The 13,640-nt window shown below is 32.5% G+C and overlaps 1 protein-coding gene across 2 annotated transcripts in view; it reads right to left on the bottom strand.

Moving 5' to 3' along the window:
• LOC106461984 (RNA-binding protein cabeza-like) overlaps nt 1-13,640 on the bottom strand; it is a 41,702-nt gene that overhangs the window by 20,115 nt on the left and 7,947 nt on the right. The window contains exons 2-6 of one of the 2 annotated variants that reach the window (XM_022389100.1): nt 13,385-13,421; nt 11,193-11,274; nt 5,945-6,104; nt 5,123-5,641; nt 4,954-4,996 (exon numbers count right to left, since the gene is read on the bottom strand). In XM_022389100.1, the coding sequence (XP_022244808.1) occupies nt 4,954-4,996; nt 5,123-5,641; nt 5,945-6,104; nt 11,193-11,274; nt 13,385-13,421 (841 nt within the window). The remainder of the gene's footprint in view (nt 1-4,953; nt 4,997-5,122; nt 5,642-5,944; nt 6,105-11,192; nt 11,275-13,384; nt 13,422-13,640) is intronic. The other variant, XM_022389101.1, reaches the window with a different exon arrangement.

Here is a 13,640-nt window from a genome sequence, read left to right as displayed (position 1 = left end):
ACAGAAAGTAGTTGGATTTATTTTATTTTTCATATTTGTTGTCTTCTAATCAAGTGCTCATAATAGTAGTATGTAATAAAGAAAATGTATGGTACAGTAAATACACCGAGTTGTACCAATTTCTTACAATTACCATCACCTATGACCCAAATATTTATAAAAAGGTTTTAAGCGTACAGTAAACAACACTTAACATTCATAGCTTTTGGAGATTCAGAAGTATGCACCTGCAACTATATGCTTTTCAAAGGTACACAGCAGACCACAGGTCAACAACCCATTGGATACATTAAACATGACCCAAAGCTACATGTTTAACCACCTGTTACAAGTTCAGTAACTTGCTGGATAGATTCTTTATATGACCCAAGTCTGAATATTTAATTATCAGTTACAAGTCATTGACCAGTTAGATACATTCTTTAACTGCATAACTCAAGATGGCAAGTTTGACCATCCTTTACAAGTTAACAGCATGCTGAATATAAATTTTTTACCTACATAACCAAAAACCATATGATTAACCATCAGTTATAAGTCAGCAACTTGCTGGATATATCTTTTGCCTACATAAACAAAAATCAAGTTTAACAATCAATAAAAAGGTCGGCAACTTTTTGTATACCATCATCATATAAACAGCCCAAGATTAAGTCTAAACACACACACATTCTTTAACTACATAACCCAAAGATATATGTTCATATCAGTTACCAGTTACCAACATGCTGAATACATTTTTTACCTACTAAACAGAAGTCTAACATTTAACAATCAGTTACAAGTCATCAGCATGTACCCAAGGCCACACATTTAATCATCAGTTGTAGGTTTTCAGCTTATTAGATACTACACAACTGAAGACTTCTGTTTAATCGAAGTTACAAGTTAGCAGTGTGCTGAATATATTCTTTGCTTACATAACTCAAGTCTGCAAATTTAAATATCATTCACAGATCAGCAACTTGCTGGATACAATGTTTATGTACACAACCTAAAGCTGCATGTATTATACCATCAGTTACAACTTAGCAGCCTGCTGAATATATTTTTAAATGAACAGCACAAGTCTGCTTGTTTAATCATCAGTTATAAATTACCTGCCAGATACATGTTTTATCTAAATAGCACAAATCTTAATTTTTAATCAGCAGTTAACACAAAACAGTTTTTCCAAGCCTGCTGCCTGAATAAAACATTTTATCCTGGTGTATAGGCTACAAAAAGTTTTTGTCAATAGCACCAAATCAGTGTCCAGCTTTATTGAGAAATTACCCAAATCAGCTGTTACATTAGAACATTTTAATTTATTCAGAAAGGAGCTTTAACCCCCTTGCATCATCATTATATCTATCCATTAAATTATCAAGTCAGCTGACACACAAAAAATATTTTATCTTGATCAGCCAATCCTTCACTGTTACCATGTTTTTAATTTTTCAATTGCACCCATTATTCACTTTATTCGATTACATAATGTTTTACCATAATCGGATGGTAACTTTCCTCAATGCTACCACATCTCTTTTTAGTTTTAAATATAATTACCCTAACAAAATGACACATCAAAACGTTTTACTCTGCTTATTCTGCATCAGTCTTCAATGTTACCATGACACTTTTAGGTTCTACCAACCAATTACAAATGTTAGCTAAAATTTTTTTACCCTCTTCAGGTAGTAACTATTCATGAATAATATAAAAATAAGTTTACAGGACAACCAAATAATTACCTAATTCAGCAGTTATATAAAAACATACTCCATCATGTCCTGGCATTAACTTATTTTTACCTTTAACATTTTTCATTCAAGTGGTCATTAGCTGATAATAAAACATTTGCCCTGGTTAGTCTTTTCTTTTACTGTCATAATGTCATTATTCAGTCCTATCAAGTAATTTTCATATTCAGCTGACACGTAAAAAAATTATTTAACCTTTTGTGAATAGGAACTTATTTTAACACCTACCACGCTTTTGTAACTTCAAGTAATTTCATAAGCTATTATCTTTGACAGCAAAATAAAATATCTACCCTGTTCAGGTAGTACTTGCTTTAAATGCCACCATATTTGCTGTATTCTATCTAATAATTATTCAATACAGCTGGGACATAAAAAACCCATATTTTGATAACACAGTCACTTTCCACTTTCATACTGTAATTACTCATATTAGTACATCCCTTATTTTCTGTCTAGAAATTATTCTTATCAGAATATTTTACTCTGTTTAGACAGCTAGCCTTTTGCTCTGAATATAAGGTTTATGCTCTACTTAGTAGTTACCCACATTAATACATCTGTCTCTGTTCAGACAGTCCTATTTCACACTGCCAGTGTACCACTTATGTTCTAGGTAGTAATTATCCACATTAAAACATTTGAATCTGTTCAGGCAGTCCTATTTCAAACTGCCATTCTACTACTTATATTCTATCTAGTAATTATCCACATTAAAACATTTTACTCTGTTCAGGCAATTATGTCTCACATTGCCACTGTACCACTTATGTTCTACCTTGTAATTACTCCATGTTGAAATATTGGACTATTTAGGCAGTCCTATCTCACACTGCTACTGTACCACTTATGTTCTACCTTGTAATTACTCCATGTTGAAATATTGGACTCTATTTAGGCAGTCCTATCTCACACTGCCACTGTACCACTTATGTTCTACCTCGTAATTACTCCACGTTGAAATATTGGACTCTATTAGGCAGTCCTATCTCACACTGCCACTGTACCACTTATGTTCTACCTTGTAATTACTCCACATTGAAATACTGGACTCTGTTCAGGCAGTCCTATTTTACAATGCCACTGTACCACTTATGTTCTACCTCATAATTACTCCACATTGAAATACTGGACTCTGTTCAGGCAGTCCTATTTCACACTGCCACTGTATTACTTATGTTCCATCTAGTAATTACTCACATCAAAACATTTGACTCTGTTCAAGGAGTCGTCTCACATTGCCACTTATGTTCTATCTGGTAATTACCAGCATTGAAATATTTGACCCTGTTCAGGCAGTCATCTCACACTGCTACTGTACCACTTACACTATCAGGTAATTATCCACATTATTATATACCACTTATGTTTTACACAGTAATTACCCACATTATAACATTTGCCTCTGTCCAGGCAGTCACCTCACACTGCCACTGTACCACTTACATTCTATCTGTTAATTACCCATATTACAAATTTGACCATTCAGGCAGTCATATCTTACTGCTACTGCACCATTTATGCTCTATTTAGTGATTACAGTAATTACCCACATTATAACATTTGCCTCTGTCCAGGCAGTCACTTCACACTGCCACTGTACCACTTACATTCTATCTGTTAATTACCCATATTACAAATTTGACTGTTCAGGCAGTCATATCTTACTGCTACTGCACCATTTATGCTCTATTTAGTGATTACCCACATTAAAACATTTGACTCTGTTCAGGCAGTCATATCTTACACTGCCATTATATCATTTATGCTCTTTTTTAATAACAACCCACATTAACACATTTGTTATCTCACTGTACCACTTACATTCTACCTCATAATTACCCACATCAAAACATTTGACATTGTTAAGGAAGTCCTATATCACACTGCCACTGTACCACTTATGTTATACATAGTAATTACCCACATTAAAACATTTGATACTGTTAAGGAAGTCCTATCTTACACTGCCACTGTACCACTTATGTTCTACATAGTAATTACCCACATTAAAACATTTGACTCTGCTCAGGCAGTCCTATCTTACACTGCCATTGTACCATTTATGCTATATTTAGTAACTACCCACATTAAAACATCTCACACTGCCACTGTACCACTTACGTTTATCTAGTAATTACCCACATAAGCTGCCATATAAAATGTTTTATCATTTGTTTCAATAGTACTAAGTCACTTTCCTATTAAGTAATTAAAGGAAACTGCCATATTATGGTATTTTACCCTGTTGAGGCAGTCCTATTGTCCACTGCTAGTGTATCACTTATGTTATATCTAGGAATTATCTATATCAGTTGCCACAATAAAACTTTTACTCTGTTCAGGCAGTCATATCAACTGCCATATCAAAACATTTCACCATTTGATAGTTCCTTTCAATTCTGTAATTATTCATGCCAACTACTACATTAACACATTTTACCATGTGTTATATTTTTCCAGTGCCACATACCATTATTTAATTCCATTTATTACAAGCCCCCAGAACCACAAGTTTTCATATAAAAACAATTTATACTGTTAAGGCAGTACCTTCTATACTGACAAGTCTAATCCTTCTCTCAGACTTAAAGATACCTTTTAACTTGTTTCTCTGTGCAACAACTTGTGTTGTAAATATCTCGTAAAGTTGGTCACTCAAATGTGAAAAACCTTTGTGTCTAATTAAACAGTGGTGGAAGAGCACTACCAACTCATTCAGAAACAGCAATAATGTAAATATTCAAACAAGGCTATCATATGAATTCTGGTTTGCCTGTGTGTCAACATAAAAGCTCACCTGCTTCAAAGCATTTAAGAATCTGTATTACAAACGTGTTTTATGATAAGAACAAACCAAGGGTTCTGAGAGCTAAACAGACAGACTTACAGATTAACTGATCAGCAGTGGACAACCCACTAAAACAAGCCTTGTAAACGTGAAAACAGTCTTTTCTTAAACCAACTGTCCTTATGAGTGGTGTAGCCTCATAAAACTATTACTGTCTTGATACAAATTTTATAATAATCAACAAATATGTAATCAAGGATCAGCTGTTAAATTTTATTAATTCTTTCAGCTTTTGAAGTTTAGAACTCTTTCGAGGTTATACCCAAATGACAAAAATTTCACATCCTTTATTCAAGTGAGATTTAATTTTTTGAAAAATAAAAATTCACGAGTTATAGCTTCAAAAAAATTGAAACTTACCCAAACCCTGGTCTTCCATGATCTCCAAATCCTCCAGGATTTCCTGATGAACAAAATTTTACTTTAACACAATATTTTTTGAGGAACTATTAAAATCAACCACAAATACTAGACATACTTTATGTATATATAAAATTAATTCTTACTGGCTTGCAGAAACATGACATACCTTGACCTGTAAAGCCTCCACGTAATGGTGGGCCATATCCCCCAGCTCCTGGTCTCTGTGGTGGACTCACTGGTCCACTTTGAAGAAGAGGTGCAGAAGGGGGAATGCCACTTGGTCCAGGAGAGTAAGTAGCAGGTGCTGGAGGTCTTGAAAAATCCTGAACAGGTGGGGGAACTCCCTGTGGTGGTGGCTGTTGAGTTGGGGGTGCAGGAACAGGTGGGGGTGGGGCAGGAGTCAAGCCATAATTTGGGGCTGCTACAGGCTGTGCCTGAGGTGGTGGTTGACTGCTGTAAGTTGGCTGCTGTCCGTAAGTTGTTGTAGGGACAGAGCTATAAGAACCATATGATGTGGTTGTTCCATATGGTGGCTGACTGATGCCGTAAGTGTTCTGAGAAGTATAGGTTTGTTGGCCAGCAGGTGGTTGCACATAGGCTGATGGTTGTGTAGTACTGTAAGTAGTGGATCCTTGTCCATAACTTGCTGTTGTAGCTCCATAGCTAGAATATGCATCCACTTGACCTACATAAGGAAAACAAAAACAAACACTCCTGAATCACTTTGCTGTGTGACAACTTAATCATCAAATTTAATAATTAAAATATATACAAGCCAAAATAATTTTTAACCCCTTGAAATGAAAACTGACCACAAATAATGTATATCACCTAATACCTTGAACGGTATGGAAGTTCTCACATTTTTAGCAAATACTAACTTTAATATTATTTGAAATATAAAAAAAAATCAATCAAGTAAAGATGACAGAGAAATGGTACTGAAATTTGGGAATACTTTCATAATAATTTAAAACAAAATACTAACCAGATGCTGGGCCATAAGTTGAACCTGGTTGCTGACTATATATATTATACGATGTTGTCTGAGCAGGCTGTTGAGTATAATCCTGACTGTATCCAGTGTAACTGCTTGTAGCTGTACTAGCTGTACTTCCACCCCAGGCTTGTTGTTGAGGTTGCTGCTGCTGAGGAATTAAACCTTAGATCATGTCAACCATTTTACATGCTTAACAAAGATTTCTTTACTCAATGTATAAATTATATACACAATTAAAAAAATAAATCTTTTTGCTAACCCCACAATGAATGTAAGCTTCCAAATTTATTTAAAAAGTGTGTAGGAAATGTAATTATGAAGGAATTACATGCTTTGTTTATATAAACATACACATAAAAGAATGCAGATTTGGGTGCAATGAATTTACTTTGTCGAAAATTATATTTTGTAATTGCTAGTTGGCAGGGTGTGCAATAGTTGCCTTTTATTATACGAATTAATCTTGTGCGGTATGAAACTCCTCCAATTATATCTTCAACTGCTGTAAGCAAACCAAAGTTAAAAAAAAGTATCATCTCTCCACCAAGTGAAATAGTAAATCAAAAGGACTTAATGGTTTCAAGATTCTGATGTTGCTAATACTGCACTTTATACATCAAAATCCTAAAATAAATAAACACATGAAGACACCGCTTTCAACAGTAGTGACAGAAGCTGACAGGTACTGTATTTCAAATAGAGCTGCTGCAGCCTTTACCTCAGCTGTTTTGGAAGATATGGGCATTATTCAAAAAAATGACAATGCTAAAATTGTCTATAAAACACGATACGACATGAACAAGAAAAATACCAAGAAACATTACTGACTTCTGATGAATCAAACTATATGATATAAAAGATATAACTAAAATTGTCATTAAAAATGGGCAAAAACATTATAAATGTGTAGTCATGGCTCAAAGCACATAACTTTGGTCAGTAAACCTGAATCAATTTTCATGGATCACATTTCTCCCTCCAAAACATCAGAAGGTATAAAAAATTCTATCATTCAGTGGTTTGAAGACAACAAAATTTCATCTGATCATTCCGTCGCTGTAGGTTGTGACGGCACATACATCAACACTGGAAAAAAAAGCTGGAGTTATGCAGCTTCTTGAATTGAACTTATGGAAGACCTGCTCATTGGTTAATTTGTTTGTCACATGCAATTGAGTTACCCCTATATCATCTAATTATGCATCTTGATGGAGTGACTCTAGGACCGTCTGCTTGTGAATCATTGCCTTCAGTAAACTTATTAGTTTCAATCGATATTACAGAGCCATTACCGAAAATTGACCATTCTGAGAATCTTAGTACAGATCAAAAATATTTGTATGACATGTGCAATTTGATAGCGTCAGGTCATTGCTCAAGAGAACTTGCTTTACATGACCCTGATACAATGAACCATTCTTGCTCGTTAACAACAGCAAACAGGATTTTGCACCTTTATGTCGCAACTGCTAACCCATCCAAGAGGTTTAGTTTGTTAGTGAGATATGTAATTGAAGTGTATGCAAGAGTTTGGTTTAATATCAAGAAAACTCCCTCATGCAGCCATGGCTCACTGCACCTTTTTCTACTTGTAATAAAATCACATTCCAAATCAGAGAAATATGTGGTGGATAGAGTAATTCGGAGAAATGTATATTTTATCCACCTAGAAAATTTGCTGCTTGCAATGCTTAGAGATGATTCTAAGGCTATCAGACAACTTGCTCTTCATAAAATATTAGCTGCTTGATCTACCTCAAATTCTAGCACAAAGAGACAGTTTGTGGTTCCAAATATTAATGCAACATTACACTGATCTAATAATGTGGACTGAGAGTAGAGCCACCACTGACAAAAAATATAAGCAATGAACAGTTGGTGTCTTTCATTAATCAAGATGACATGCCAGTTTTCATGTTCAGCATACTGTGTCACAAACAAGTAGTCGAAAGGCATGTTAAAATATTAACAGAAGCTTCAGCAGCTGTTTGTGGTTATTGCAGAAGAAAGGAATTCAATCTTGCAAAATCATAAAAATTTAATACTAAGAAACAATATATAATCCAGTAATTATATTGCCTGGTGGAAGGGTGGAAATCGAGATGCAAATGCTTCCTTGTGGGTAATTTAGGATAACACTCCTGAATTAAGTAAATGTTGCATATCCAAAGTTATTATGAATATTTTAAGGAAAATAACCCCCCCCCCCCTTTATGGCAGTACAAGATATAATTTTAGAAGCCTGAAACTTACCCACATAATTACTACTATTAAAAAGCATCAATTGCACACCTTGCCGATATAAAAAATTATATTTTCGATGCACATGCAATTTCATCTTTTTTAAAATCACAATAATTTTATTACATGATCTTAACTAACAGAGACTATTATACAGAAAAGAAATCAAGTGCTTTTTTTGCAGGCAAATATAAATCCCATTTCCAAACCAAAATTTCCCAAGATTTAAAACTTTTTTTCCCCCCAATGGATTCGATGAGCCCTAGCAAAACTAACTAAAACTGAAGCAACATATAAACAAATAAAAAAAAACACTAATGAAGTTAGTTTGACGATCAAATGGCTAGTTCAAACAAGGTTTGAGTGCTTTTGTTTTAGAAAACTTTGTAATACAGTTGTTTTAAAAAACACTTGCAGACATTAATTGCTTAGCAGTGAATGAGATTTGTCCTCATTAATAAAAGGAATATAACATCCAGATTAACCGTTTTCAGTTCTTTGATGTTGAAATAATAATTGGCAAAAGTACTTACATGGGTTTTTCTTTTATTTTGCTATCCAATGTTGATGACATTTAACCCCACATTTTTTTTAAACTAATGGTACTGGTGCACCAAAATAATTTAATTAAATAATGCACCAAAGAACAAAAAATAATAGCATGCAAAAAGCATACAATGTCCCATAATTATCACAATTCTTCTGGCTTTCTAACTAAGCAACAAGATCCATTAAAAATTCAGCTAAGCTTATCAATGTATTTTTCGTGGGAATAAAGTTTGAACTGGAAGTGAAATAGACAATTCTCTGTGCAGAAAACACCATAATATAATATGTCATTTGATAGATTAAAACCTTAGCTTTCTATCGGTTAGAAATAATATAGTATTAAATGTCACAGACAACTATTAGCAATTTCTGAAAGAAAGGATGCGACAGGTGGGCATAGCAAGTAGGGTCTGATTTCCAATATGATGGCTCTGTAACCAAACAAGATTGAAGGTATAAAAATTATACTTTGCATGAGTGATGACAAATTATAAGTAATTTATGTTCAATTTCATACTTCTTAAGAGTGATGGTAAATAAATTAGAGAATAGGGGATACCTAGAGAGCATATGTCATAATTCTCACACTTGAGGAAATTGAGGATTTTTTTAAATATTGCCTTATAAAATTAAGAGCTTAAAACTTATATAATGTTAAAATTTGGGTTATTAGCTACTTTTATGCCAAGTTTATTTATATACCATGATATGAAAGTACTTTAATTAAATTTTGAATGTAACTCACTAAAACCTCCTGACATGGGTATAAGTGATGCCCATTCTGTAAACAATAACGATGAACAAATACTCATGATTATGGTACTCAGTTTACTGAAGAGTTAGCCTGTGTCGCATACAGTTAAACTTATTTTTATGATAAGATACATAACACCTAAGCCGATGAAGAATTATCTGTAGATCTGTTGCTTGTATGATACTGTCAAGTCCTATTGTGATGTATTATCACATATGTTAAGCATTAATTTCTATTTATATATACTGCAAACTATATTTGGTACAAAACTGTGAGAAACCAATTATGAAAAAAGTTTTCCCCACTCGATTAAAGTTTTTGCATGTGTTTTTTTTTTACCACTTAATGTGTAACTCACATCATTCTTCAAGTCCTACATACATCCTCCTTAGGTAATGGTGGCTAAGTAGTGCTAAACCAAATTGACACAGATTAAATAACAGATGTTTGTTTCTTCAGACTACTCTTAGTAACACAGAAAAAAACGAAGGCAAAATAGAGGGGCACCCAGTACAGTGCATACCTCCGCCATGCAGCATTGATCATATTCGGCTCCAAAAGAAATTCAAAGATGCGTACATATGTCCATCCTTATCAACAAACATGGACCATTTTTGGCAGGACAATGAGGAAGAATATTCTACTTAAGTCCAACCATGTTTCATCAAAATCTAATCATTTTTACTGCATTATAGCACACAAATAATGAGTAAAATTGGTTCCCTTGTTAGCAGATATGGAATTTTTGGATTTTCATGAACTTGACCCTCCAAAAACTAATCACTTATAAGTCGGGTCATATTTCAAATTTTGTCCAGATCCATTCACCATTTTTGATAAACATACATAGGGATGAAAAATATAACCTCCATCTACCTTCAGTGGCAGAGATAATAAACAAAATGCTGATATTAGTGAAACATTATTATAATGGGTCACATTTTTCAGAAACCTACCATTACCAGTGTTTGAAACTGAGATTATCAGCTTACACTAGTTTCTGACAAATGTTGTTCTAAAAATGGATCTACCAGGCTTAAATTTCAGGCATATAAATACAAACGTTAACATTGACGTTCATATATATGTTTATCAGAAGTTTGAAATGGCTATCTCTGAACCATTTATCACACCCTTTTAATAGTTTTTGTTTCGAGTTAAACTGTTATAAAACAATGTTTATCAACCATTACACAATTTCATAATTCTTACATTGACTAAAAAAGTTCAAAAATGTTAAGGATGCTTAGAATAAAATTAATTTAATGTAACAGTAAGCAAAGTTTTTCAATAAATTTCTTGACATAACATGCATTAAAACAGTTTTTGCATTATTTTCCATTAGGTTTTACACACCTAGAAAAAAAAGGAATGCACAAAACAATTTAAAACAACATAACTACAAGGAAAGTTTTCAGCAGCCATACGCAATATACATAAGAGGGTATATTTAACACACATACTTTAGTCTCAGATGCATGTGTAGTTTTTAACACCAAAAATGCATTTTACCCTAATGAGACTAGTTTAATATAAATACTTAAAACTTCCAAATTAGTACTTCAATTTTAGTCTAATGCAAAAGCAAATGACTGTTGTTTTCAAAAACCAATACTCACATAGAAATTAGTGTAGTTTTTAACACCTATGCTTACAACTTAACCTAACGGATGTTTTAATATAAATACTTACACTATATCCTACACTGGACTGACCATAAGTTCCTTGGGCATAACTTGGATCAGTTCCGTAGTTCCCGTAAGAAGCACTGTACCTATAAATCATAATATTAAAATATAGAAGAAAACTTTATCGATCCATATAAAAATATCTTTTTTTTTATTTCAAACACACTGAAAAAACGAGCAGTAAGTTAGTGATTATTTAATGAGTTGAATTTTCACCTCCCTACCCAAACAAAGTTTACATTTGTTAGTCACATTTCTCATTTTTATAGCTAAACCAGAATTCATAGTTATTATTCCATAAATGTTTAGTCATTGTCCTTTCAGACTTTAATTGTCCTGGATTATATGTAATGTTAACAATAAAATATCATTGTTTTACCATGTTAATGCTAACTCTAAGCCACTCATACTTTTGTCCATTTTCTAAAAGGCTTCTTTTTCAAAACTGTCATATTCTGGTTTAATTTTCATGTCACTTATGTGCAATCTCCAAAAAATCAAGCTTTGTTTTAGGCCAAATATTAATACCTATTCAGCAGCCAAATATTTTAAGTTTTATTCTTTACCAAGAACAGTATAAGCTAGCAACCTATTATTGGCAGTAGGAATTTATAAATAATAGATTAAGGCGCATATCAGCTTTTAACCAAAGCAAGCTACATGCATAGATCAGAACTAAAAATATATATCTAATTCTGAGTATAGCTAATAAATATAGGGCTCAAACTATACTTTTTATATTATTCAGTTTTTGTCTGTCCTGAAAATGCATATGCATGCACACTTTATTTCAATGGATGTAAATATAACTTAGACATTTTGAGCAACATACTAAAAGCTTATCAAAGGTCTAATGTAAGGTCACTGAATAACATTACAAGTTGATTTACTGATAGTACTAAGTATGGTAATGTTTACCTCCAACTAAAACATAAAAATTTCACAAAATGGTGTTATTTACCTCTTTCAGATATAGTCCATACCTAATGAAGGCTTAACTAATATTAGGCCCAAGAAAATTGGACTTAGGTTTTAGTGTGTGCAAATCGAATTGTTTCGTATTATTCTAAAATTTCTGTATTTAAAAAAAGTACTGTTGCAATAAATATATTAATCTGACTGCAAACATTTTGCAGGTCTCTGCTAGTATTTCTTATAATGATTAGAATGCACTGTTTCATCAGTTAGATACCATCACTGTTAATAATATTGTCAGCCATAAAACCAATAATAACTTAAGGTTCAGACAACCCAGGTTTAGATTTGCTCCTAAACTTAATACTAACCTAACAAACAATGCAGAATAATCATAATTAACATAATAAATTAGATATACCAAATATTCTAACCAATCAGTACAAGCAAACTACAAGGATTCAAGAAGCAATTCAAATTTTTTAAGCCTATGTCAACATTTTATTTTAAAAATACTGATTTTTTTAGGGTTGCAGCAATAGAATAGCATCAGTCAAAAACTGAAAACTGACTTTTTAGGCCTTATCTTTTGTGAAATATTCTTACTTATTTTGAACAAAGGGTCCAAAATCTGACCCCAAAATAGATCTCAATGAAATGACATGAATTTTTATTCTCTACAAAATTAGTATTTCAAAGCCAGTCCAAGGATGAACAGTATCAAAAATAACAATGTAACAAATATTGTATAGTTTATCCATTTTATAAATACAAAAAGTAGAACTTGTAAACAACAAACTTATTCAATGAAACCCAAAATTAAAAATAATTTCAAACAAGTCATAACAGGTTTGATTTAGTATCTGATTGTCATGGCATTACATGTTTTAACAAATCTTCAATTTTTCCAGCCTAGCATTAAGCAATGACTTTAACCATTGAAAACTACAATAAATAAATTTTTATTTGGTTCTCAAGTAAAAATATTACATGAAATTTTTCAAATTTTCAAAGCAGAATTTTTTTTTACAAATATCAAAATACATAAATAAAAATATTTTATTTACAGAAGTTATATTATCTGTAGAAAGTTCACTAAATTTTAAATGTTCATCCAATACTGTTTTTTTTTTGCATTGCAATAAAACAAGCCATACAACATGTGCATCAAACTGCTACACCAGCATTTTAGAGTTAAGCTTCTAAGTTAATATAAAACAAGGATGCTGTACATTGAAGAATGTACTTCAAAACAGTTTTGTAAGAAAAAGCTTTACCTACCCAATTGGCTGAGTACTGCTGCTGTAAACTGTATATTCTGGAAAAGAAAATTATTTCAATTTACTTATAAAAGATACATTTAAAACATTTCAGGTAAACCAGATCTAATATTGTTATAAAAAAGGAAACAAAGACTCATCCACTCCAAAGAAATTAACAATCATTACCCTCCACAACAATGAAAGTAATTAGAAGTTAAATATATTCTACAACACTTAATTTACCAGTACAAAATTTAAAAGTATTCCAGGCCATT

Source organism: Limulus polyphemus, unplaced genomic scaffold, assembly GCF_000517525.1.
Source record: "Limulus polyphemus unplaced genomic scaffold, Limulus_polyphemus-2.1.2 Scaffold1070, whole genome shotgun sequence".
Classification (NCBI taxonomy): Eukaryota; Metazoa; Arthropoda; class Merostomata; order Xiphosura; family Limulidae; genus Limulus; species Limulus polyphemus.
This window is presented reverse-complemented; position numbering and strand designations above follow the sequence as displayed.